General features: G+C 41.3%; 1 protein-coding gene across 2 annotated transcripts in view; it reads right to left on the bottom strand.

The window, feature by feature from the left end:
* The window catches only part of myo1ea (myosin IEa), a 53,961-nt gene that overhangs the window by 3,124 nt on the left and 26,089 nt on the right, over positions 1-24,748 (bottom strand). Inside the window, exons 5-27 of one of the 2 annotated variants that reach the window (XM_061743484.1) lie at positions 23,620-23,707; positions 20,784-20,873; positions 19,807-19,938; positions 19,342-19,476; positions 18,954-19,086; positions 15,219-15,415; positions 15,021-15,101; positions 14,362-14,448; positions 14,194-14,277; positions 12,550-12,717; positions 11,606-11,691; positions 10,035-10,116; positions 9,797-9,903; positions 8,894-8,992; positions 8,569-8,713; positions 4,335-4,449; positions 4,079-4,248; positions 3,835-3,980; positions 2,297-2,443; positions 2,033-2,190; positions 1,304-1,393; positions 1,012-1,219; positions 265-300 (exon numbers count right to left, since the gene is read on the bottom strand). In XM_061743484.1, coding sequence (XP_061599468.1) covers positions 265-300; positions 1,012-1,219; positions 1,304-1,393; positions 2,033-2,190; positions 2,297-2,443; positions 3,835-3,980; positions 4,079-4,248; positions 4,335-4,449; positions 8,569-8,713; positions 8,894-8,992; positions 9,797-9,903; positions 10,035-10,116; positions 11,606-11,691; positions 12,550-12,717; positions 14,194-14,277; positions 14,362-14,448; positions 15,021-15,101; positions 15,219-15,415; positions 18,954-19,086; positions 19,342-19,476; positions 19,807-19,938; positions 20,784-20,873; positions 23,620-23,707 — 2,784 coding nt within the window. The remainder of the gene's footprint in view (positions 1-264; positions 301-1,011; positions 1,220-1,303; positions 1,394-2,032; positions 2,191-2,296; positions 2,444-3,834; positions 3,981-4,078; positions 4,249-4,334; positions 4,450-8,568; positions 8,714-8,893; positions 8,993-9,796; positions 9,904-10,034; positions 10,117-11,605; positions 11,692-12,549; positions 12,718-14,193; positions 14,278-14,361; positions 14,449-15,020; positions 15,102-15,218; positions 15,416-18,953; positions 19,087-19,341; positions 19,477-19,806; positions 19,939-20,783; positions 20,874-23,619; positions 23,708-24,748) is intronic. The other variant, XM_061743494.1, reaches the window with a different exon arrangement.

Below are 24,748 nucleotides of genomic sequence, written 5' to 3'. Positions count from 1 at the left end.
AATTTTCAACTTAAAAAAAAAATGTACCCAACTGAAAAAGTGCTCAACAGTAAAGATGCTCACAATACTGAGTGAAACTGGAAAGAAAACCTGTGTTTAAATTAAGGAAATTAAGTAGCAGCAGAAAATGAAATATTAGTTGCCCACTGTGGTCTTGAGTTTGCACTTTAAATGAACAAGAGCGGTAGCGTCAGTGTGTCCTGCTGCCAAAAGCTTTTGTAGTCCTTAACCATCACCCAAAACACCGCAAACAATCCAACTCACATTCCTCCATTTGAAGCTGGCCGTCTGTCTTCAGAACTACAAAAGAATAAATCAGCCAAATTATGTCAAATTCCAGAAACACAAGGCACATCAACGCGAGGATGCGGTGTACGTTTATGTCTGCACACGTGGCCCGGAGTCCCAGAAAGAAGCAATATTTGATTATTTCTTTATCTAGTGGGGCTTATTTATAAAAGGCAGACATAATAAAGCAAATCTGCAATCAGAAAACTTGGATAGCAGTTGTTGATCGCATTGTTGGGTCTTTTTAGGATTAACTGCCTTTCTTATACATTCAGTTGAAAAATTAAATCACAACTGATCCCTTAAACTGCATGGTTAAGTAAGTAGAAGAGAGGATTTTGAACACAAAGGAAAATAATATACAATATCTGCCATGTAGTCAAATTTATGTACATTTGAAAAATCAAGTGCCAACAGAAAAAGAAAAGAGTTAGTATGTCATCTCTTACCCATGAATGTTTTATTTTTTTTAATAACGTGACACCAGGAGAGTTTATTTCACAGCTGTGGTGATTCAAAGAGCATCAAGAGGACAGTAACATGTGATGCGCTGCAGTGTGAAGAGCTTAAAAATACCAATATCTCCAGTGAACCTCATTCAAGAGTTGTAAGTGGCGACAATAGTCATTTTTATTCCCTCATAGTGTTTTGTGTGTCTGCCTGTGGCCATCCCTCCCTGCCCCCAGAGAGTTTATGAGTTTCTCCTTTGTGTCGGTATCTCACCCTGCGGCTCCTTGATCGGGGACTCGCAGACAGTCCAGGTTGGGCTCTCGCCGGCTGCCGCCGCCTCGCTCCTTCAGCTGGCTGACGTTGTTCGGCAGGACGGGATGTGTGGGATTGCTGGACGAGGGATGTCTCTGGTTGTGATGCTGCGAGTTCCTCTGATTGGCGACGTGGTTGGTGTTTTTCGGACCGCCGTTCTGGTGAGCAACTACAGAGGAAAGATGTGAACCGGTGTCAGAGATGCTCTACGTGGACAGAGGGCTCAAGGTACTTTGAGATGCGAATGCTGAACCTGGAGGTCCTGGCGCGGCTCTTGTCGGGATGTTTTGGTGGGTTCTTGAAACATTGGAGCGACTCTGACTGAAGCTCTTCCTGGTTGGACCTAAAGGAGAGATTTTCAGGAACATAACATTTAAAATGCAAAAGAATCAATGTTACAATAAATCTGGGCTTCAGCTCCACATAGCTGCCCCTGACAAAAATTACGTTTGATTAGGGCTGTGCGATTAATCGATTTTAAATCGAAATCGGATTTATTAATCAAGACGATGTTAAAAAAAGGAAAATCGGAAAATCGATTTTCCTTTTTTGCAGCTGGCTGCTTTACAGACAGAGCTCGTCTAGTCATCTTTGTTTGGTCAAGAAAATTGTAAATGTTGTCACTTTACTAAACTCAAGGAGGATTTACAGTATCTTTCAATTGCACTTCATTCCCAATAGGGACATTTGTTTGCCATTTTTCTTTAAAAATAAAAATATTCGAAAACAATATTTGAAACAATTTATTCCATTGTCTTTTGTAGTTTTACCAAAAAAATCGAAATCGAGAAAGAAATCGGGATTTTATTTTTGTCCAAAATCGCCCAGCCCTACGTTTGATTTGAACAGTTATATGGGTCAAACGTCCAACACTGTCTGAGATTTAAAACTCTCATCCAAACCCCAGATATACATAATTTCAGCTCGTTTTGGCAAGCAGGTTACTGTTGTGGATTGGTGTCGCTGTCGTATTTGGACTCACGTGTATTCTTGGGAAGTCCTGCTCCGATGCTGACCTGCAGGGATTTGCTTGAAAGCTTCAGAACGGGTATGTCTCCTTGGCCCTGAGCGAACAGCACCTGCCTGGAGCCGCCTCCACTCAGGAAGCCCCAGTTCTCCTTCTTCAACTTCATCTCCAATCTATAAGATTAGATCACGTTTTCTTTCCACTTCAAACCGACATTTTAGCGGCGTTCACTCGTCCAGTTTGTCGCTTGTCGAGACTGTGTCCTGTGCGTTTACTTACGCGTTGCTAAACTTGAGCGGCAGCTTCCTCTGAGTCTTCTCCTCGAACCTTCGGGCCAGTAGGCTGATGAACTCCGTCTTGAAGACGCACTCCAGCAGGCTGTCGTACTCCTGCTCGTGCAGTATCATGAAGTCGTCCTGCATTGTGCTGAAACGGTGGACAAAGCACTTAGTGCTGGTCTCTGATGCAGCTCTTTTAAGATAATGACATCAGCTGCGATCAGAAGCAAATCTTTGGGGATTCACACCACTGTTTTGTTCACGAGCTTTTAATGGAAGCTAAAATGGGGGGGCTCGGCTTTCACATCTGCATCACGAGCATCACAAAACAGCTGGCATCTGTGTAGAGGAGACAGCTTGTACGAGTGACCCACACAGGGATACTTTGTTCCTCCCAGGGAGGAGGGGTTTTGGTCTCTGATGAACTTTTTACAACTCCTGCTTTCCACTCCACTCCACTGCACCACCTGTTCTGTGTTACCCCACCGACTGCTCTGCCTCTAAAGCCCGGTTTCACAGCGTTCCCATCAACTATAAAGTGCCCACATGTCTTTCAGCTCCTTTTTTTTTTTCTATTTTGGAGTTTTCCTTGTAATAAACAAATCCACATTCTTCTATGAGAGTGTGATTGACTGCGTATCACGTCAGCCACGAGCATCCGTCAGGCGCGCATACAAACATACGCGAGTAGTTTTAATACGCCCCACATGTTTTTTTAGTGTCCCTTCTGTGACTTTTACAGGAACAAGAGAGCTTGTGTGACTGGAAACCTGGTCTGTGGCTTTGAAAAGAAAAAAAAAAAAAGATTCATGACTTTCTGCTGCTAAGTATGTACAGATTACACGGTGGGGCTCAACATGGTCGTCTGTGAGATAACTCATCACCTACTGGTTTCTACCAGCAGCCATGGAAACGGGAGATGCAGAACATTAGCTTTGAGAAGAAGCCATGAGCGGGGAAGGTTTAGGTGATGGCAGATTTAAGCTCAACTGGCACGAGAACAAGGAGGAAGACGTGTGAGCAAAACTGATGTGCTCGTCAGTGAATCTGTTCGAGCTCTGGAAAGTTTGTCACCAACTTGGGAGAACCCCAAGATGTTATAACTGAGAAATAACAAACGCTGCGTTCCTTCGATGATGAAAAGGCAGCGAGATGGTAAGAAAGCAGAAGCAGGCGTACTCTAACAGCAGGTAGCACGACTTAATGTCGACTTGTGTTGACAGATTAGTTTTTATGGATTACATTTGTTTGCCGCACGTTGTGTTCATTAATGATTAGAAATTATGAGGACCATGGGAAGAGGAACTTGTGAGCCGACTCGAACTGGAGTCAGCATCTGTTTAAATCATGTGAGGGAGTTCAAAGCAACGAATCTTCGTTCCCCGACAGTGTGGAAGAGACGTAAACAGCTACAGGCTGCGAGTTAAAAAGCATCTGTGTGTGACTAATACCGTTGACATTTTATTTTGATAACTGCTGACCCAGTTTGTTCAAAACCTGAGGTAACAAGGCACTTAGAGGCGGTTTTTATTTTCATACCTGAGAGACACCGCCAGGATCTTTTCCACCTCAATCCGCCTCTTCAGCACTTCGGTCACCTGACCTTTCTCCGGTCCCTGCTTTGCCTTTTCTCTTCCAATCAGGTTCACAGATTTAGGGGTCAGGATCAAATCTCTCTTTGTTCCCTAAACATAGAAGAAAAAACTTAATTACGTACTGTATGTTTCAGGTCTTTTTTTTTTTTTTACAACGAAAAGTTAAAAAAAAGAAAAGGAAAACGAACCTTGAACCTGCGGTTATATTTTACGACTGTGTCAGCAAAATCAATTTTGTCTCTCTTGCCCAAAAACTGCCGGAGCTCTGGCCTGTCATCCATTCCCAGGTAGTCCCCTACGAAGTTTCTGTTCAGGCTGTGTCGCCGCCTCTCCTTCCGGTTCAACAGCAGATCGGAAGCTAAATGAACCCGGAAAAAGGTGGGTGAGAGACGGAGAGGACGGATGCAGACGGATAATAACAAGGCGACTGGCTTCCTCGCTCACCTTCTTCTCTCATCTGAACAAACTTCTTGCGGGCCACGTATTTCCTCCAGGCTTTCTGGATGGTCCTGGCATAGCCATCGAATTTGCGCTCCCTTGTCTCTTCAAGCAGAAACAGCTGGCAGGAGAAAGGAAGAGCATAGCATCCAGTAAACACACATCGGTGCATAAACGCAGACACACCCAAAGTCACACAGAGCGAGGTACATACTGAACATACCGAATATGCAAACACAGATCACGCCAGAGTTTAACACACACAGTCAGTTCTCTGCAGTCGATTTCACTGAGAAACTTCATTATTTTTCAGAGTTGGAATAAACAAAATAAGGAGCAGGTTGTTTTTCTAAAATGTATTATTATTCCATTCAAAGCATTTAATCAATGAAGTAATGCAGGTGGCCACTGTGTTGAGCTGCTGCTTATTTTTAAGAATAATTGTATCTTTTCATCAGGAGAAGAGCCATATGCGACAACTTAAGCGTTCATAAATAAAATGAAAAATGAGCTAAGTCACAGAATTTCCAAAAAACTTCTCATTAGGTTTACTTTTCTAGTTTTTGGAATATCTATTTTTACTGCCTTTGCAACATCAAACTTGAAGAATGGAAGAAAAAATAAAGTATGATGAAACTTGAAGCCAAACAGTTAAATAGTAACAGCACAATTTTTCTTATCGGTAAAATTCAATTGTTGTTAGGTGCCATTTTGACACCATTTACCGGTATACACCTTAAAACTCCACAATGGAACTAAAAAAAACATTTAGTTCAGCTGCATCCCCTACAGGTGTGGAGGTTAAGTTACTTATATGACATCGTCAAAGATTTACGATTGTCATGTCTCCTGGTTGTTCACTTTCTTTTCTGCCATTACATTCACAAGTCTCTTAGTTGCCTCAGCATAATATCCAGCGTAACTGTGTGAGCTAGCTTCATCACCGTTACATGATGTTGTAAAGTGATGCGGTTGTCACAGGGGATGACTGGGACATGAGGTCAAAGTTACTTTGGGGTTTCTTTTGCAGACTGTAGAGATGGAAAACCACAGGAGCTAAACAACACTTCCTAAAAGTAATCAAATATTTCTTGAAATGTAATAAAAATGCTATTTTAATTTTATGTAGGAATCACTTCTGACCACACAGGGACAGCATAACACAAGAAAGTAGCACAGTACCATCAATGCCTGTTTTGTCAACAGAGTTTATCGCTATGCCTCCATGTGGTTAGAAGTGGTATTCCTACATACAGTGTCTTTAAATATAAAAAAACAACAACCTTTTTGTGGTGCTTTGGTGAGGATTAAGTGAGCTGACAAGAATCAGTCTTTGTTCTGTGAATACTGTATATCAATGATGGTCATATGAGACTACATGCAAAATATTTCTAAGGTGGGTCTAAGGTCTCTCTCTGAGCACCACGGAGAGACTAATGCCTTTATAACTAGCAGGATAGATTACTGTAATGCTCTTCTCATGGTCTACCCAAGAATACCATCAATCAGCTGCAACTGGTTCAAAACGCTGCAGCGCGAGTTCTGACTCAGACCAGAAGGAGAGAAACACATTAGTGCTGCTTTTAGCCACGATGCTCCAAAACTGTGGAAAAGCCTGCCGGAGGATCTGAGAGGAGCTGGAAATGTGGACATTTTTAAACGTAGACTAAAAACTCATCTCTTTGGTCTGGCTTTTATGTAAGCATCACATTTTATAGTTTTTCTCTTTAACATTTTTTAGAAGTATTTGTTTTATTTATTTATCTATTTCTTGTAATGTTTTTATTATTATTATATTTTATTGTTGTGGACTGATTATTTTTTAGCCTTAATTCTTGAACTTTTATCATTATTTCATTTTAATTAACTATATTGTATGTCAGTGTGCATTGGTCTCCCAGTTTTTATTTTTATTATGCTTATTTTTCAGTCAAAATGTCAAAGCACTTTGTATTTCATGTACCTGGATGAAAGGTGCTATACAAATAAAATTTGATTGATTGATTGATTGATTGATACATCGAGTTAAACATCCTCCAACACCAACAATACGTGGTGCAGTCCATCCCATTCAACGTACAGGTGACTGTAACTATCAGAATGGCAGCCAACAACTTGTCAGTTTTACTCCCTATGAGACCAAGAGGTTAGTAGGAACGAGAAGTCAGTTTATGTTCCTCTAATAAAAATGTACAACTTATTAGAAAAAAGCTAAGCTGGAGCTTCCCTGGCTGTCTCAGAACCACTGGTCTATGTGGTTCTGTATAATCAATAATCCCATCAGTACAGTATGTGCCAGCAGACCACTAGATGTCTCACCAGAATACATCACTTCCTGCTGGACCACTAAACACGCAATCATAATCTCAGCCCTTTTCCCTGCCAGACTAAACATCCTGTCCAGTGTTGTAAGAGGCCTGCCTGGCATCGACGGGGCAGCCCAACGGAAGACACTGAGAGGGAGGCTGAAATGCAACATGGCAGATCAAAATTCAGCCAAAAAGAAACAGTTTTAGCAGAAAAATGCGCAGAGTTACCGCCTGCAACTGTGAGGCCACGTAATCAGAGGCCTTGGCGATTTTCACAGGAAGAACGATTGAACTTTGCAAATGGCAAACCCGAAGGCAAACAGCAGGTGGTGTTTGCGTTGAAGACTTCTAAGTGACTAATCCCTCAATCAGGAGCTAAAAAGGGCAAAAAGGAAAACACTTCAAATTTCCAACTCTATCTAAAACCCAAACACAAGACACTTCTAACAGTGAAGACCAGCATAACCATCAAATATTAAAAACTGTCTTGATGATGTTTATTAGCTTAAACCTATTCACATATAAATGACCATTCTCCACAGGGTTTAATCTCCTTCAATGCAGAAAGACGTCTGACAGACAGCAGGCCACCCAATAATCCGCTCCTTTGGAAGAGAAACCTCTCATCTGCTCTGGCGTCAAACACACTTCCCTTATTACATCCAGCAGAAAGAAAACATTCATGTCATACAGCTAATTATCTGGTGTCCGTGTCTTATCAGAGACGGGCTTGTTTGGAGAAGCCTGGCAGCTCATTTCAGTGGTCTGCCCTGTGTGATATTTGCGTTTCATTAACACACCTCAATGACTCGGTTTCTCAGTCTGGCAGCGTGGGGTAAAGGGGTGGGAGGGCGTCTGGGCCGTGCACGGCTGCAGTAAATAAGTAAAGGCATTCAGGATCAGCTGTACGGTCTGAATAGAGACTGAGATGTCTGTGTAAGCACCCAAACATGCATGTGCGTACGAGATGTGTACAAATGTTAATAAACGAGAGTGCAGGCTTCACACAAGCGCTGCTTTCATAAGGATCATGAAGAAAGTGGTTATGGTGGAAAAAGAAAAAAGACAAGCCTTTACTACGTCTCCCCTCCAGCCCCACAAACGCTGCAACCACAGCCTGAGCTTGTGTTTTAGTTTCAGTGTTGACTCAGTGCTGACGTGGTACGAGGGGACGGGTCCAAGCGTCACCCCTTACGACAAGGACTCCGGCATGATTAGGGACACTGTTGCCTTTTATGGTGTTCGGAGTAAAAATAGTGAGTTGAGTTTTCCCACTGCTTATAAAAAAACGAAACAAAACAAAACAAGGCAGCTGATTTTTATGACTTTTTTTCTGGTTCTGAGTTTAACATCGATGCCCAAGTGCCAGAATATTTTATTTACCGTATTTTCTGGACTATAAGCCGCTACTTTTTTCATAGGTTTTGAACCATGCGGCTTATACAAAGGTGCGGCTATTCTGTGGATTTTCTTCCACCGCTCGGGGGAGTGCTAACCGGAATTAGAATTAAAACTAAGACAAAATAAATGCAAAGAAGAATACACTTCTTCTTCTTTAGCAGATAGAAGTAGGTAGAAGCAGATTTCAAACAGATAAATAGATAAATAAATAGCGGTTATTTTCTCTTGGTTCTGTCCCGTTTTAATCAGCAAAGTTGCTGCCGTGTTAAAAGACACTGTTAGGAAAGGATCTATTTAGGTACAAACATGTACATCATTTACAGTTCAAAATCCTTCTGTACATGTAGTAAATATCTAATCTAACAACATAAATATCTGCGGCTTGCATATCTTTTTTTTTTTTTTTTTTAAATAGAGCGGATGCGGCTTGTAGTCCAGAAAATATGGTAATTTGCTTTTCATTTTCTTGGACAGATTTCTTCCAAAGATACAGCAGGACAGTGTCATGAGGAAGGGGAGGCGAAACGCACCGACTCAGGGGCTTTGATGAAGATCTTGCTGCGCCCCAGCTGGAACTGGTCCTGGTCCATGTTGACCGATCGCAAGAGATGAAGGACACCTTGTTTCTCGTCTCCTCGCCACACTGGCCAGGACTCTTTGGTCAGAATGGCGTACCTAAGAACCAGAATTTTATTTAAAATTATTAGCACCGAAGCATGACTGAGTTAAATGCAAATGTGTTGGAGTCATTTTATTTTGTAATAACAAGAGCATTTTTTATGAACTTTCTGCATCCTGGTGGCACAAAGTTCTGAATCAGCATAGAAAAAAAATAACACCAGTGTGAAATGATACCTGTTAAGGAACTTCCGGAAGACCCTGCGGTAGGCGTAGCCAGCACGCCTCACTCGGATGTTTTCTTTCAGACCCAGGTACTCCACCTGATGCTTCACTCTAAAGACAAAATAAAACCTGCCTGAGATGATCGTCACTTCAACTTTACTGATGGAAATCCTCTTGTTACATCCTCCATCATCTTATGTGTCCTTTCCCATCACTTCCGTCACATTTTTGTGTTCCCTTTTCTGTTCATCAGTGGCCAGTATTTCATCCATCTCAAAGCGATTGTATGCAAAAGAGTTGCTTTTGCTAACTTTTCCCTCAGACAAAGACCTGAAGCGCTGCTTTTGTGTACTCAGACTTCCTGCGAAAACAGAAGTCCCGGCGCTAATTAATGGACCGCACTGCGCATGACTCACAACAGGAAGCTCTTATGTTCTGAACAATACAGAATCACTTTGGATGTGAACATGAGGTACCCAAATCCTGTGTGTAGAGGAAAGGAAAGAGTGGGAAACTGACAAACAAAGGCCTAAAGAAGGAGGGGGGGGGGGGGTCTTTAAACGTGCCTCAATTGTCTTAAGTGGGCAGAAAGGATCCAGAAGAAAAAAAAAAAGAATAATGAAACAGCGGCAGATATCACCACGGTATTTAGTGAGTAAAATGGAAAACCATGGTTGTACAAAATACCGTTTCTCATGTATTTCCCATCATTGGCTTAGAAAGAAGTATTTTAGATGAGTGTTGTTTGACATTGGATAGGACATCAAACGAGTTTTCACTTTTTTTTTTAAGATGTGTAGATAGAGAGAAGAAGCTTTTGAGTTCACTTCAGTGGGATGTTAATTCACATGATGTGCATACTTTTGGATTAAGTTAACATTATCTATCGTCTGCCACTATCAGTCAGCCACTCACCGGCTCTCCTCCCAGTCTTTGGGCTTCTTGGTCTCATTGGGTTTAATGCAGCGGATGTAGTGCGGAGTACATTTCATCAGTGTGCTCACAAGATCGTTTGCTTGTCTCTGAAAGGAGAAATCAGAGCAAATATGAAACTGAACATTATCTCAAAGGTTGTTTCTTACAGTTATCCGGATAAGGAAAAGATACACATACACATACACAAATGCACACACACAAGAGAATGAGAACACACCTTTATTTTGCTGCCTGCAGTAGTGGGTCGACCCTTCTTCTCAGCATTGAGGTTTTCAGGAAACAGTGCTCTGATGAAGGCACTGTGAGGAGACAAAACGCCAGGAGTCACGGATGCAAGCCGGAACGGAAAACAAAGCACCATCAACCTCAAAACAACAGCAGGTTCCCCCGCCAGCCAACGTCAGAGGTGCAGTTAATGATTAAAGATCCAAGGACCTTTGACTGAGGTCATCAGCTTAAATTCCTGAAACATTTGGAAACATTGAGGTCGGAGGGGGGAGGCTGGGAAAACCAAAATCGCTTGTGTGGGTTGTATTTGTGCAAACAGGTCTGCAGAGCAAATATTGAAAGATACTATGTCTATTAGATTAAATGTGTCCAGGTGAAAGGAAAAATAAAGTTGAACGTTCAAAGATGCTTTTTGCTGTTTTTGCACGGCCACATCCACTTTTTATACAGAAGGGGCTTCAGCCTTTCAACAATTTCTTCTTGTTTCAATTTTTCTTTTTTTCAAGCAGTAAAGTTGTGTATTTCCCATTTAGTAATCAATTCATTTTAGGGCTTCACAATCAAACTTCTGAATATCTGAAAATGCAGGTAAAGGAGTAATTATGCTAATTATGTCCAAGGCTAACTTGTTAATCAATATTGCTTCTGTACGCAGCCGTCGCTCATAAAAATGAGTCACATGAATGCGCCTTAGAAATGACGCAGCCTGATCTGAGCTGTACATTCAACACGTTTCCTTCCACCTCAGTCACCCCTGTAAGTAGTAGTTATTTTATTATTTCATGGTGCCGTTTGATGTTGCCTTTTTTCCCCCCACTCCCATATCATTTCTGATTTTCTACCCCACCAAAGCTTGTTTGTCTTGAAACGTCTGACCTGGAGCTGGACACAGAAGAAAGGATCAGCAGGTTTTGTATACAAACAGAAGTCTGTTAATACTGTCCAGCTGACAAGACCAGTCCCTCCTTTCTTCTCTTTTCAGAAGTGCTGCTTGAAGGAATGAGGGCACTTCCTTTTCTCCTCATGCTTCCCTTGAACAGCGCTTTTTTTCTAAAATCGCTATTCGTGTATATGTTTGTGTCTTCACGTTGTGTTAATTTCTATCTAATCTACACATTTCTCCAGCACGTGCCTCAGTGGGATTTTGGCGTGACCTTTCATGCCTCACCAAACGCGCACACACAAAACCTCTGGGGGTTACGTAGACAATGCAGGCTGTTTGCACAGATGGTCCTTTTGACACAAAAAAGCCTACAGAACAATAACACAAGGGGACCAGACCCCACAACTGCCCCACAAGGACCCTGCTCTTGTAAGGATAGATTGGGGCGACTCTAAAAGCCACATAACGCGACTGAAGCCAGGGGGCAGGACGACAGTTAACCCTGCACGCTTCTGCTGCCTCCCACCAGCCTCCAGATGCATTTGAATGTCTGGAGCTTTTCATTCAGATGTGTTCAATTATAACCATATGCATCACAAAAAGAGGGCTCCCTTTAAATGTGCACCGCAGAGATCCACGCCACATGTCCGCTCAATGTGCAAAAAGGAGTCGCTTACATCTCACTGCTCTGCATCAGCTCAATGAGGTCATTAAACAGGACGTCCCGGTTTCTCTCGCAGAAACCCTCGGCGTCGTAGGACACCTGGAGAAAGGCACAGAGAAGGTTTGGTTATCAAACAGGACAAGGTTGAAGTGTTGAAGACCTCAAGCCGAATGGAAGATGACGTGTGTGAAAACAACAATTGAAACTGATATTCTGACCTGAATCAGTGACTTGGAATTTACGGGAGGAAAAAAATAAAAGGGTTTCAAGCTTTTCACCTTCCAGGATCGGCTTCTCGTAAAACCAGCAGTGGTCTAAAAGTGTATGTTATTTCTGCGATACTGTAGGCTGGGAAAGGAGGAATGTTTTGAGCGCAGTCATGGGAGCTCCTCAACTCTTTATGGCACGGCTCATTAAGTCTGCGGCATGTATGCCAAGCTGAGGCCACCGCACATCTGGAGAACGACATGGGACAACCTCGGGCCCAGACCACCAAAATCCGCAAAAACACTTCAAAACATACATATTTGAACTAACCGAGACTGATGAACACTTTGTTACCAGCGTTTCCAGATAATGAGAGGTGTGACTTTTAACAAAGAAGACATGTAGGAGGTGGAACAGAGAAAGGATTTCATTTAAAAGTGGAAATCCTTAAAGGATAAAGATGATGACAGACTCCAAATTGAAGCACCAGCTGCCTAACTGGTATTTATGGCAAATCATACAAGTGCAGAAACAGTTCCTTAACCAAAACCTTAAAAAATATATATTTTAATAAGCTTCTATTTCTAGAAGTGAACTTCCAGCTTCCTGCTTCAGACTGTAGACATAAAATGTTCTTCTGGATGCTGGTGATTATACCTTCTTATCCAACTGTTTTTGTTTTGTTTTATAAACCAGTGACACCAAAATCTCCCAAAAACATGTATGAGGGCTTCGTGCATTTGAACTGACCTTGCCAGCATAGTGATGGATGATGAAGCCCTGGTTCCAGCTGTTGAAGTGCTCGTGTGTGTTGATTTGGACTCTGAGCTTCTGCAGCATGGTCTGGTCGGCTCCCTCCCCCACCGCGTGCATGGTGGCGCACACGTCATCCAGGATGCTCATGATACCAGGAGGGTTCTAGGACCGCAGGGAAGACATCAGATGACGACTGAGGATTTGTTGTTGATCTTATTCTGCTCGATCTGCGACTGAGTTAAATGCTTTAAAGATTATATGTGTCGGAGTTGAGATTATTAAACAGATTATCCTCGTACAAGGAAATTTGTCACTTAAGAGTAATTTATCAAGCAGAAATCAGAGAACAAAGTCTAAAATCATTGCTACCTAAAGGTTTTCTTAGTTTTCCATGGAGCAAAAAAGAAAGCATGCCTGTCTTACTGACATTTTGCCTTCACATATAGACATTTTTTTCCCCCTAAAACTGTATAAACAACTAAAGTCAATAAGGAGTTTTCTGACACCAACCAAGCAAAAGCCAATTGAGATCTGAAAACTGAGTGAATTGGTGAGGCTATGATTCATATTCAGAGAGCTGAGTCGGTTTCACACAGCCGCTCTTTAACACTACTCTCACAGTCTGCCTAGTGTGTCCCCACCAGCTCCCGTCAGACGCTTTTCTGTGCTGCTCGAGCCACAGTGGTCTCTCAGGCTCAAAGAACAGCGTCACAAGGACAAATGATAACTTGTCTTTGGGTTAAGCAAAGAGCCGTCAGGCACCGATGCAGACCCCCTGCCCCTTTCATATGGAGGCTTATTTTAAAGTCTTTGTTGTGGATTTTCATAGATCAAATTAATAAACATGATGTTAAGATATTAAGCTGAGCCAAGTCCTGGCAATAGAGGAGAAACTTCAGAGGAAGTTTTGCTACTCGGTAATAAAAGAAAAAAAAAGGAAGAATACGTGTGATTTCCAAAACTGAAAAAGGATTCAGCTCAAATTTGATTTGAAAGCTTGTAATTGATTTCAGACTAAAACTGCATGACATGAGGATCAATTCTCACTTTATTGCATCCATTGTGAAATCATAAATAGCTAAAATAGGCATTTTTGTAATTTTGGCAACACATTTTTCAGATCCTGTCCCTTCTTCCTGTCTTTTATTTTTCTGCTGTCTGACTGACCAACAGCAGCACAGTCGTGAAAGCTGATTGGTTGTTTTACTTAGATGCTGGCTTGTGATTGGCTGAGAAGAGGATGCAATTTAGAGTTCAAAATAGTGTGATCTGGGAATAAATTGAGCTACTGTGAACAATGATATAAAAATGGAGGACATTATAAAATATTTTACATGTCAATCACAAGTTTATGAGGCCTAAAATGCTTTATTTGACAACTGCAAACATTATATCTATTATTGTGTAAAATATATATCTCCTACCTTTTATGGATGATTTTGCATTTGAATATATACTTAACTTTTAAAAAGATTCTGCCTGTGACAGCATGATTGTCTGCTGAATGTTTGTATGTTTGTGAGTACTTCATAGATAGTTAGATGCATATTTTCTGTATCAAAGTCAAGAAATAAACATCATGGCCTCCAGCTATGAGGTGTGAACTTTGGTTTGTTCAACACTTTATCAGGTGCTTACTTTGCTCTCGATGAGATCACATACAATCTTGTTGTTGAAGTACTCTATAGCAGTCCACTTGATGCCCTCCTGCACATACTCCTCCTATAAGACGTGAAAAGATTCAGAGTTAGACGACAGATGCAGGAATTGATTCAAAAATGCAGAAGAGAAGCCGAGAGACGTCACCTGCTCAGCCTTTAGAGTCAGCTCGATGAATATCTGCTGAAGCTTCTCATTCACAAAATTGATGCAGAACTGCTCAAATCCATTTTTCTAAAGAAGACGATACAGTGAATAAAGGTTAACTTTATCTTCCGTGGAGAACGGATATCCTCCAAGCTCAATGGGCTTTGTGTGGAGTGGGGGCTGTACACAGAGTGCTTGATATCAAAGGAAGCGCAAGCATACAATGGACCTGCAGCTTGAACCATAAGTGAGGGCAGTCTACATCTTCCGGTCTAACAACTTTTCTTGCATTGTGTGTGCAAAACCTTGAAACTGTCAGACTGCCAAAGCTGGAGGAACAGATCAGGGCACACTTACGGTGGATGTTATTATCAAGAGTCTTGGGAGTAGGAATAAAGAGCGCTTTTGCAAACCAAAAGAATTCACTCCCACCTCCAAGTCCAGGGTCTCTCATTAATTGAACCAAAACAAACAAGTAATCAGATTAGATAAGGAGCCGTCTCAATCAGAAGATGGGACTTAATCTTCCTATTCTATGAATTAGTCTTATTAGTCTTAAATCTGTTTAAATGCTATGTTAATACCAGTTAATCTAATTCATATGTCGCCACAGAGTAAAATTCCAGTGTCAGCATGAGAAGCATCCAAAAAATGCTTACTTGGAAAATTTCAAATCCATAAATGTCCAGCACTCCGATATTAAAGTCCTGATGATTCTTCACCATGGCTTTGTTGATGGACTGAAATCAGAGGATTCATCTGAGTAAGATACATGCATGCTACAAGCTATCACATTATTTCTACCAGTGAAAATCCTCGTTTATTAATTCTGAAACACCATTAAGATGCACTTTTACCTCAACCAGGAAGTCAAACACACGAGCGTGCAGGGCTTTGGAGAGGGCGTCTCGTGTGTAAGAGGCCTGCTCCACGTTCAGGGTCACATCGATGGACTCCACCGTACTTCCCCACTTGCTGTCCATCTTTCTGCTCGTCAGCTTCTCCTTCAGACGGTTCTGGTCGATGCCGAGGAGAAACGCAGGAAACGCTAAAACTAAAGAAAGACAGGAGCCTGTGAGAGAAAGCTTAACAGAAATGAATGTGTGCAACTTCATCAGTTTTTATTAGTGAATCTTTGCCAGACAGAAACCCAGGAGAAGACTTGAAAAACTGTGAAGCTGGATTAAAGACATGTAATTGGCAGAGGTCTGTGTAGAGAACAGCCAGTTACTATATATATATCTTATATCCCAACATTTATGACATTTATGAGTCAATTTGACTGTTCAAGCATGCTCAATGCTCCATTACCGCAAACACTGAGCTCACATCCACAGCTCTACTTCAGACCTGAGATAGTTACGGCTCTTAAAAACAAAGGTGTCTTTAGGGTTTTGCTGTTTGGGTTGAATAAGAACCAAAACATTTTATGGCATCTGTAACGATCATGGAGAATTTGTGATTTAAATTGTTTTATTCACAAAGGGGGAAAAAAATACAGTAACTGTTTAATTTCAGTCATATTCTTGTGTTCATTTTGGCCAGAGTGCCACACTGTTTTGAACCAGCAAATATCGAATACATCGTGTTAATAAAAAGTCCTGCTCTGAAAAAACAGACATGTCTCTGAAAACCAGTATGCAAATAGTCGGCAGACGTTCAAAAGGTTACTTCCTGTAACCTTAGTGTGGCAGTGTAACAGTAAAAATCAGCGGCTCCGGTACATCATTTGCTTTATATCTACTCTTATCAGTCAGTCATAATGTCTCAAAAATCCAAAAGGTTTCTGATCATAATCTTTGAGCGTGTGGATGTGATGTTAAGACACGAAGCTGGGAAGGTATTGTGGCTAAGCAGCAGAAATGAAGCCTCCTCTGCGCACAACTCAAAAAACCTACACCTCATTGGCTATGAGCAGTAAACTACAACAGAATGTAAAAAAGAAGAATAGAAGAATATGTTGTGCACACCACAGACTACTTGCCATGACCTGGCGTTGATATTGTCCCCGGAGAGCCCCTCCCTGCCTTATTACAGTGACTCACTTCCCCTAAAAGGAAATAGCTCTCAGGCCTGCAGACTTGCTGCGTCTGGGAATGCATCAGACCACTATAGTAGCTCCCCTTCTGGGACATTAGGGTGTGACTGACCATACGCCTGCTTCACTCAGGAGGAAAAGTCATCCTTTGTGTTTGACAGGAGGCTTTTGGAGAGATACAGATTGTTTGCGGGAATTCTCGGGAGCAATTCCCGCATAAGTTCAAAGTATGCGGTACAACATTTGCTAGTCAAAGTAGCAGTGAGTAATGAGAGCAATAGAATTCCGAACATAGGCTCATGGAGCGTGCCGCTTTCCCCAATTAGAGATGTGTCACAAACATAGACCTTTTTTGGCAACAGTCCATTTTTGCTCAGCTTTCAATAAAAGCATTTGAATACTGAAAAATGTGCATGTTTTGGTTCTGGTGTGCAAGTTGTTCTTTTTTTTTTAATTCTTCTTTTCAGGCCCATAAGAAATTTGTTTTGCTGAAAACTACATGACCACCACCAAGTTCAGATTTGAACACCAAATCTAAAGTTGCAGCCATCAGATGATTACATTGATTAAGCTTCACAGAAAGACTGGAAAGGCTTTCCTCCATCTAAGTGTTATAACAGTAATTATAATATTGACAATAAGAAACTTGATTTACCAAACATCTGTTTATCGCTTTAATAAACTTGACAGTGTCCTCCCCTTTCGTGCCCTTTTTTTTTTTCTTTCTTTTTGGTTCCAATAATCTCAATCTGCCGCCCGTTTGCCACCGATTTCTTTATTGCCTGTATTTGCTTCACTTCTACCTCACTTAAACATTAAAGCTTGCTTTCTGAGTGGTCACACCAGGAACAACAAGCAAACGCTCCGTAAATCCTGAGAGGAGGGGCTCTTAAAATCTAAACCATTGTTTTGAGTCCTGCTCTAAATTATTTCTAAAAACTAATAAAAATGTTGATGACTCATCATACACAAGAGAAGTGTACCAATATTGCATCCATTAAAATTATTGCATTTCACACAGAACTGATGTGAGATGGTGGGCGGGGCCTGCAAGTGGAGCAAACCAATCAGAATAGGTTAGGCTTTTTCCTGGGCTGCATCCAGAAGTTCTGTTTTAAAACAGTTTTTTAAAAACAAAGCCGAGCTGCATTCAAAGTAGCCTTTTAACCCCTTTCAACCCAATGCAGAAGACGTACTGTCCATACTGAAGCACAGAAAACGCATCCATCCATCCACACCCAGTGGGCATATGCCAAAAAACCCTGGTTGCAGGTTTCTTTTAAAATGACTTTGTTTCTGCACAGCCAGTTGCAGTGTTATTAAATACAGACCTTGGCTGCATGACAGCGGTTCCCAGTCTGCACTACTTGATCTCCACATTGTTGTTCAAACCATCATAAAGGCATGTCTGGCGTGTGATCTTCCAGTGATTGTTACGATACAATACAGGTTTGATGAATCAGGGAACTCTAAATAGCGACCCAAAAGAGCAAATCACAAGGCAAATCGTGCAATTATGTCATTGTTTCCAAATGTTTTTACTTTTGTCCATCCAGATTGCAACAGGTCCAACCGTGGTCATTCTTCAAGGGGTCAATTTTAAGTATTATGGGTGTCAAGTGCAACTGTAACAAAAGCTTTTAAATGAAGATGTATGAATGTAGATTCAGCCTTATGTTTTTAGAGGAAATCTGTTACAACAGACATACAAATAGCATGCTGCAAGTGTTGATGAAGTTTCTTATTTTGGGTTTGAAAGCAGTGAGCAACAGAAGTAGTAAAAGCACACAGGAAGGGAGACTCAAGGGAACAGGAAAAGCAGAGATTATGAAATGCCGCAGTTACGTCGGCCCAGAACAGACCCAGGCTTTGTACACTGGCACTCTCATCTGCATCACAGAGAGAACAGTGTCAGAAAGAGGGAGAAAGGAAAAGAAGAAAGAGGAGAAGAATAAAGTGAAGCAGGAAAAGGCAAAAGGAAGGGGGCAGAAGGAGACGTACTTTTCCAAGTAATTTTAGCCTCTGACGAAAGAAGTGCAGACCTACAATAATAGCATTTTATTTTCTGGTAATCTAGCATGGTCTGGATTACTCCACACAGCTGGCTGCAGCCCTGCATTAACACAATAAAACTTTAGGGAGTGAAAGTGGTAAGAGAGAAATATCCTCCAATACTTGAAAAGGGCACCTGAGGACACGGCGAAGAGGAGAAACAGCCCATGACTCACTGAGGCCCAGAACCTTCACCTTTTATCGTCATTAAAACTGCATCTGTCTTTTTGCTGTGTGACTCATCAAACTTTAACAACTGTCATCCGGCACCAAGTTCCAGACTGAACTATTTCGGCAAAGGCTCGATGCAAAACTACACAGGTAGATATTCATAATGGACACCGACTTATTTTCCTTTAAACAGATTGAGAGTTTCCTGAGATGGTCTACTTAGTATACCAACATAAGGCCAGGAAATACACTGGCAAAGAGCCTTTAAGTGATATTTGCTTTATGTGTTCAGCGTGGCCCATCGTAAAGGCGTTTATGCGATCCTACTCACACTCTTCACTCTCCACGGCAGCATAGTTGCCTGACTCTTTGAAGGTGATGTTTCCCAGGTGCAGGACTCCAGCCACAATCTGAAGCACCATGGAGCTGTCTTCTGCCGCGATGCCAATCACATCCATAGCGTGCTGAGGAAGAAAAAAGGACATGCACATCAAGGCTACAGTTTGGGTTTACTCAATTCTGTAAGCTTGTGTCATCTAATTACTCCTGTTGCAGTCTCAAAGGTAAACAACAACAGGAGATGATGGTCAGAAAAGAAAACAAAAGAGGATGGTCAGGAAGAGACAAGACTGTCAAGGGAAAACTGGGATGGGATTCATTGGCACACAACTCCGCTGAGGGTGTTACTGCCAGTTCATAAGAAAGGAATCTGATCATACCATTGTCTCCTGGAAGTCACTTTTGTCGTTGATGTCATCCACTTTGTAGGAGCCGGACGTATTGAGGTAAGTGTAGTAATCCAAGCTTGTGATTCCAAGGCTGTTCTTCTGCTCTGCACTGGCTCCTTCTATTAACTGTGGAGTCAATATTTATTGTCTGAGTTATAAACGTCTCTTCATGCCAAGTCCTACAGTAAACTGGAAAGTGTTTGGGTACTGCCACATATGATATTTTTGTGAAGTGAATCACAGTTGAGCTGTTCTTCAAAAGGCCTGGCAATAAATGATTAAACATTTTTTTTAGAACATTTTAAGCAAGGTTAGTGTTTAACAGTTCAATCTTTTCCAGGACCCTTGGACCGTGCACAAGAAAAACAGACTGACCGATCTGCTGGAGTCCAAGCGAAAGGTCCAACCTGTCCTAAAATTCCACTTTTACAAAGCAGATGTGCCCCAAAAACTTGCCTGATAGAAAATGTGGAAACTCCTCTCTCCAGGATTCCTCATGACGACACGTGACTTCTCCAGGAGAAAGTTGGAGATTTTCCCTCCATCTGGTTCACCACCAGAACTGAACTGGATCTCAAAATATTTCCCCTGTTGAATCAAAGTATATAGCTTTATTTATTTATGACAAAAAAAAGAGAAAAGAGTGAAGCAGTGGTCCTATTGTTTTAAGTCTTGGCACCTGGCTCATCTAGGGTTGCTAGTGGGGTGTGCACGTGTACATTTATATAAATCCCATCCTGCTTTTAATCGTTTCATTGACTCCAGACACGACTGTAATGTAATATGTTTCAGTCAAGTGGCCCAAAACTGAACACAGACAGTTTTTATTCAATGATGGCTTTTCCAAAGCTGTGATCTGTGACCGTTACTGTCAAAGCAATTATTTTTTCCCCAAAAATATTTAAAACATCTTTACAGAACCTGTAAATCTACAGGTAAATTTAAGTTCAGTTAAGACGTCCTAATAGAGGTTATTTGTTGTGTTTATTTTCAGCAGCAGAGGACATGATGTGTCAGTGGATCTGCACGTCTGTGTGTCCTTAAGTGTTTCTGGTTAACCAGGACACACATGAAGCTTGCTCCCTCATGCATAAAAAACCCCGAAAAAGAGAGAAACCATAAATGTAAATATTTGCTTCAAAAGTCCTTAGTTTGGCTCTAAAGGTGTGCCACAAAAATCACCCCATAGTAACATGCACTTAAGGCCTTTAGCTTCCTGTAAGTGACATTGGTGAGGAGCTTATACGGTACTAGGGTACGAGGAGAAGACGCTTGGAGAACTTTGAATTTACTTTTTAAATTTACAGCCCCAGTTTTCAATCATTTGAACCAGTTTTTTATACGTTTTCCCTGTTAAACAAGGAACAGCTATGAGTTAAGACACTCAAATTCACAAAAAGTGGAAAAAGCCAACCGATAGATGAAAGCCTTACAAATCTGCTGGAGTTGTTGTTCCTCAAAGTCTTGGCGTTTCCAAAGGCCTCTAGCAGTGGGTTGGACTGCAGGATGATGTCTTTGACGTGCTGCGAGGAGATGAGACACATCACTCACAGACTCTACAGCAGGTTGAGGAGCCACAGTATTTCACACCCTCACCAAAGCGCCGATGCATACTGTACGTCTGTGGAACTTTCCACTCAAATACAATCATCAGTGTCTGAATACACACACGCACACGCACACACACACACACACACACACGCGCACGCACGCACGCACGCACGCAGAAAATGCGGCTCTACAGGCACAAAATCTGGAGGAGATTAGCTTTCCTGTGAGCCATGTGTATTGCTGTATTTCAGAGACACATCAGTTTTAACTTTGTACAGCAGACGGAGAGATTCCCGCCTTCCATTATTGTTCACAGAAGCTGACTGGAATGTTTTTAATGGTGCTTTCATGGCCTTTTGTGAAAGAAAGCTTCGATTTATACCTGAAAACATTGAAGATACAATCATCAGATTACTATTTCACCATATTTTACAGCCCCAAGGCATAAAAACATTCAAGTCATTGAGAATATTACCGGATATTAATAAATGTGGTAAGAAAATATGCAAATGAGGATACTCAGGTGATGTACAGGCTGCATGGAAATTTTACCTCCCATGCATATTAACACATGCCTTCAACAGGCTGCAAAAGAGCACGGGTCCTGAAGAATGTTTGTAAAGCTTCACAAAACGATGTCAATGAAAAGTAATGCTGAACATTAAACTTAAGAAAGTAGATAAGAAGTTACAACATATTTCATTTAACTAAATCAGAGCCAGCACGACAGCTGATGAGGCTTAATATGATCTCTGCTGTAGTTTTGGTGGAAGCAGATCTGGATGGATTAAATATAAAAATCCCACTGCAATCATGGTGCAGGCATTTCCTCATCAAACTTCAGATCTTTATCAAGCTTAGGAGCTGGACATCTGCTGGTCTGGGTGGGAGCTGCCAGATGGCTGAAGGGGGGGGTGGGCGAATAAGAGGATGTCAATAGGCTGATAATAGGTTATAGAGGATGAGGATGATAAGACAATGATTAAGGCCGGGGGAGGAATAAGTGCTGGAAAGAAGCAGCAACAAGCACTTGATTTCCTTCAATTGCTATTAAGAATCATGAAAGTTCATGCTGCGAAAATATACTGTACATTTGGTGACTGAAAGTTTTGTATTTCTGAATACATTTCACAATAAAAGCCCTAAATAATACAGCAACGAATGAAACCAATTAGATAAAATACTAGTTACCGGTATTAGTTTTATGAGTAAAATGATCCTACAAAAGACAACTGACTGGCAAAAACTGTGTGAACCTTTAGGATCAGCAGTTTGTTTGAAGATGAAATAAGAGTCAAGTGTTTTGCAACAGGATACAGGTCTGAGTGTTTTAGTTTACAGAACAAGGATTTATCAACCTCTAAGCTTCATAGCACATGTTTATGAGTGTCTATCATGGCATGACCAAAGGAGATTTGTTTTTAGAACTTCGGAAAAAGAGTTACAGATGTTCATCAGACTGGAAAAAGTTGCAAAATCATCTCTGCAGAGGTTGGACTCCAGTAATGTGAACAAATCGAGGAAACTCACAATCAGTCTCACCCCTCCTCGGAGTGGTCAACCAGCAAAGATCACTCAGAAAGCAAGGTGTGTGCTGGTTTATGGGGTCACAAAGCAAAGCATACCTTTTTTTTGGGGGGTGGGGGGGACTTAAGGTTTCCATTACATTTGTTCATGGAAAAGTTCACCAGTACAAAACCTGCAACAACAATAGCAAGCATGGCAGGGGAAGAAAGCAGGAAGCCACAGCTGTACACGTTTACAATCATGCGAGACTGGTCAGAAGGATGACGAGGAAAGATAAGACAGAAAACAGAACCTGTAGTTTAAATGCTACTTTTATCAAAATAAAAACACTGTACTTAAGAAAAAAAGAGTGCTATCCCGTATATTTTCCAAACCAGGAGCCTCTGCATCAAGTTCACCAATCACTCAAGACAGAAAGGACAGCACAAGGCTAAAGTTAATGTCCTGGAGTTAAATAAATAAGAGTAAAAGTTCCAAACATAAACCAACTGAAATGCTTTGGAAAGTTGTATTTGCGTGTCTGCCTGTGATTTTATTGTAACACCTATTATATCATATTTAAGTGTATGTATGCATTATTATGGAATCCTCGGGAGGTTGCTCCACCGGAGTGTCAACATACATGTACAGTGACACTAACGTGTTATCCATCTTATCTGTCTTCATTCTTTATACAGAGGAATGGACTACAACTCCTTCAAGATAATGTACGGGACAGACGGCAAAGGTTCAACTTGGCTGTACCAGACACAACAAAGGTTTTTTCCCCTCCAGGTAATAAATTCACCTTCATAATCCATCTGAAATTCACTAAGTTTCCACTTAGGAATCGAGCCATCACTAAAAACTATGAAAACCCTGGTCACAGATAAGTGTGTGTGTGTGTGTGTGTGTGTGTGTGTGTGTGTGTGTGTGTGTGTGTGTGTGTGTGTGTGTGTGTGTGTGTGTGTATTTATCTCATAGTGTCATGATAATCATCTCATATCCATTACTTTGTTCTCTTCATCCATTTTTTATGCGACAACCTGAGATATATATATATATATATATATATATACATACATATATATACATACATACATGTTTGTCCCAAGTTAGCATTCAATGTATGTGGCAGAGCATCTCAAACGTCTCTTATATATGCGTGCCTTTTGCATACTCTTCTCAGAGAAAGAAGGCAGCTCTTCTCACCTGTACTCTGGGCCCGCCACCTGACACTCTGGAGATGTAGCCCATGATGTATTTGGCTGCCACAGTCTTCCCTGCTCCGCTCTCTCCACTGAAAAACACATAAAATCTTTAAGTAAGCACATGTTATCCCAGACATGCACCCTGAGCCAAATTCAAGAGCACACAGCAGCGCGTGACACTGAAATGCATGTAACAGATGTAACAGCATGTGACATTTGACGACCTGCTCAGACATCAAGCAAAGTGACTCATGGAGGCGTGCATTCTTGTTTTTAAACTTTCAGTGTTGAGAGCCAGCAGTTTGGGAACTCTTTCAGTCTCACATGTAAACAGCACCTAATTTCAAGAGCTGCGACCAACGAGAAAAAAAAGCTTCTCTGCTAAAAAAAATAAATAAATCCCTGAATACCTAACGGGCTATTTAGTCTAACGCTAATACAGCATATCATGTCCCCTGGATTTGGTCTTATATTTGATGATGAGCATCTTGATGGATGGTTCAGTCTACCAGTACATTACATAGTATCTTCTGACTCCTGTTACTCACTCCATGTTACACATGTGAATAGCTGATACATAGCAGCCAACATTTGAAGTGGATCAAAAACACTTTTACAGGCTCAACTTGCCAAAAAAAACCATGCAAAACGTTCAAATTAGACTTTTAAAGCTATATTTCATTTGTACACAGAAACAAATGGAATAAGTTGCTCTTGACTTTCAGGTGAAACCTGCCAAGACACAATTATGTACTTTAAAGCTTTAGCGATTATGGAAAACCCGATTTGTTTACAGGTTTTGTGCTTCAGCACTGAGAGAGATGATCACTATTACACTCAGCAAAGTCTTAGATTTAATGCGAGACTGGTCGCATAAATAATTCATTTCAGGAAATGCAACTCCTGAGATCTTAAATGTATTTTACAACGGCGTCCTGCAGACTGGCTGCTGCAGAGAAACAAGTGAATGAAAAGAGTTTTCCCATTTCAGCACTGTGGATCTAATCCCATCCACCCCTCCACCTGAATATCTGCCAGACGTAGGCTGGACTCGGAGATACCCTTAGGTCTAAGCTGACTTAACGACACACTCATCCTGGCTTTCTTTCCCCTCTTTCCATGTTAATCAT

Source organism: Cololabis saira, chromosome 2 (assembly GCF_033807715.1).
Source record: "Cololabis saira isolate AMF1-May2022 chromosome 2, fColSai1.1, whole genome shotgun sequence".
In the NCBI taxonomy this organism is placed as follows: domain Eukaryota; kingdom Metazoa; phylum Chordata; class Actinopteri; order Beloniformes; family Belonidae; genus Cololabis; species Cololabis saira.
Note: the sequence above shows the minus strand (reverse complement) of the source record. Positions and strands in the feature narration are given on the sequence as shown.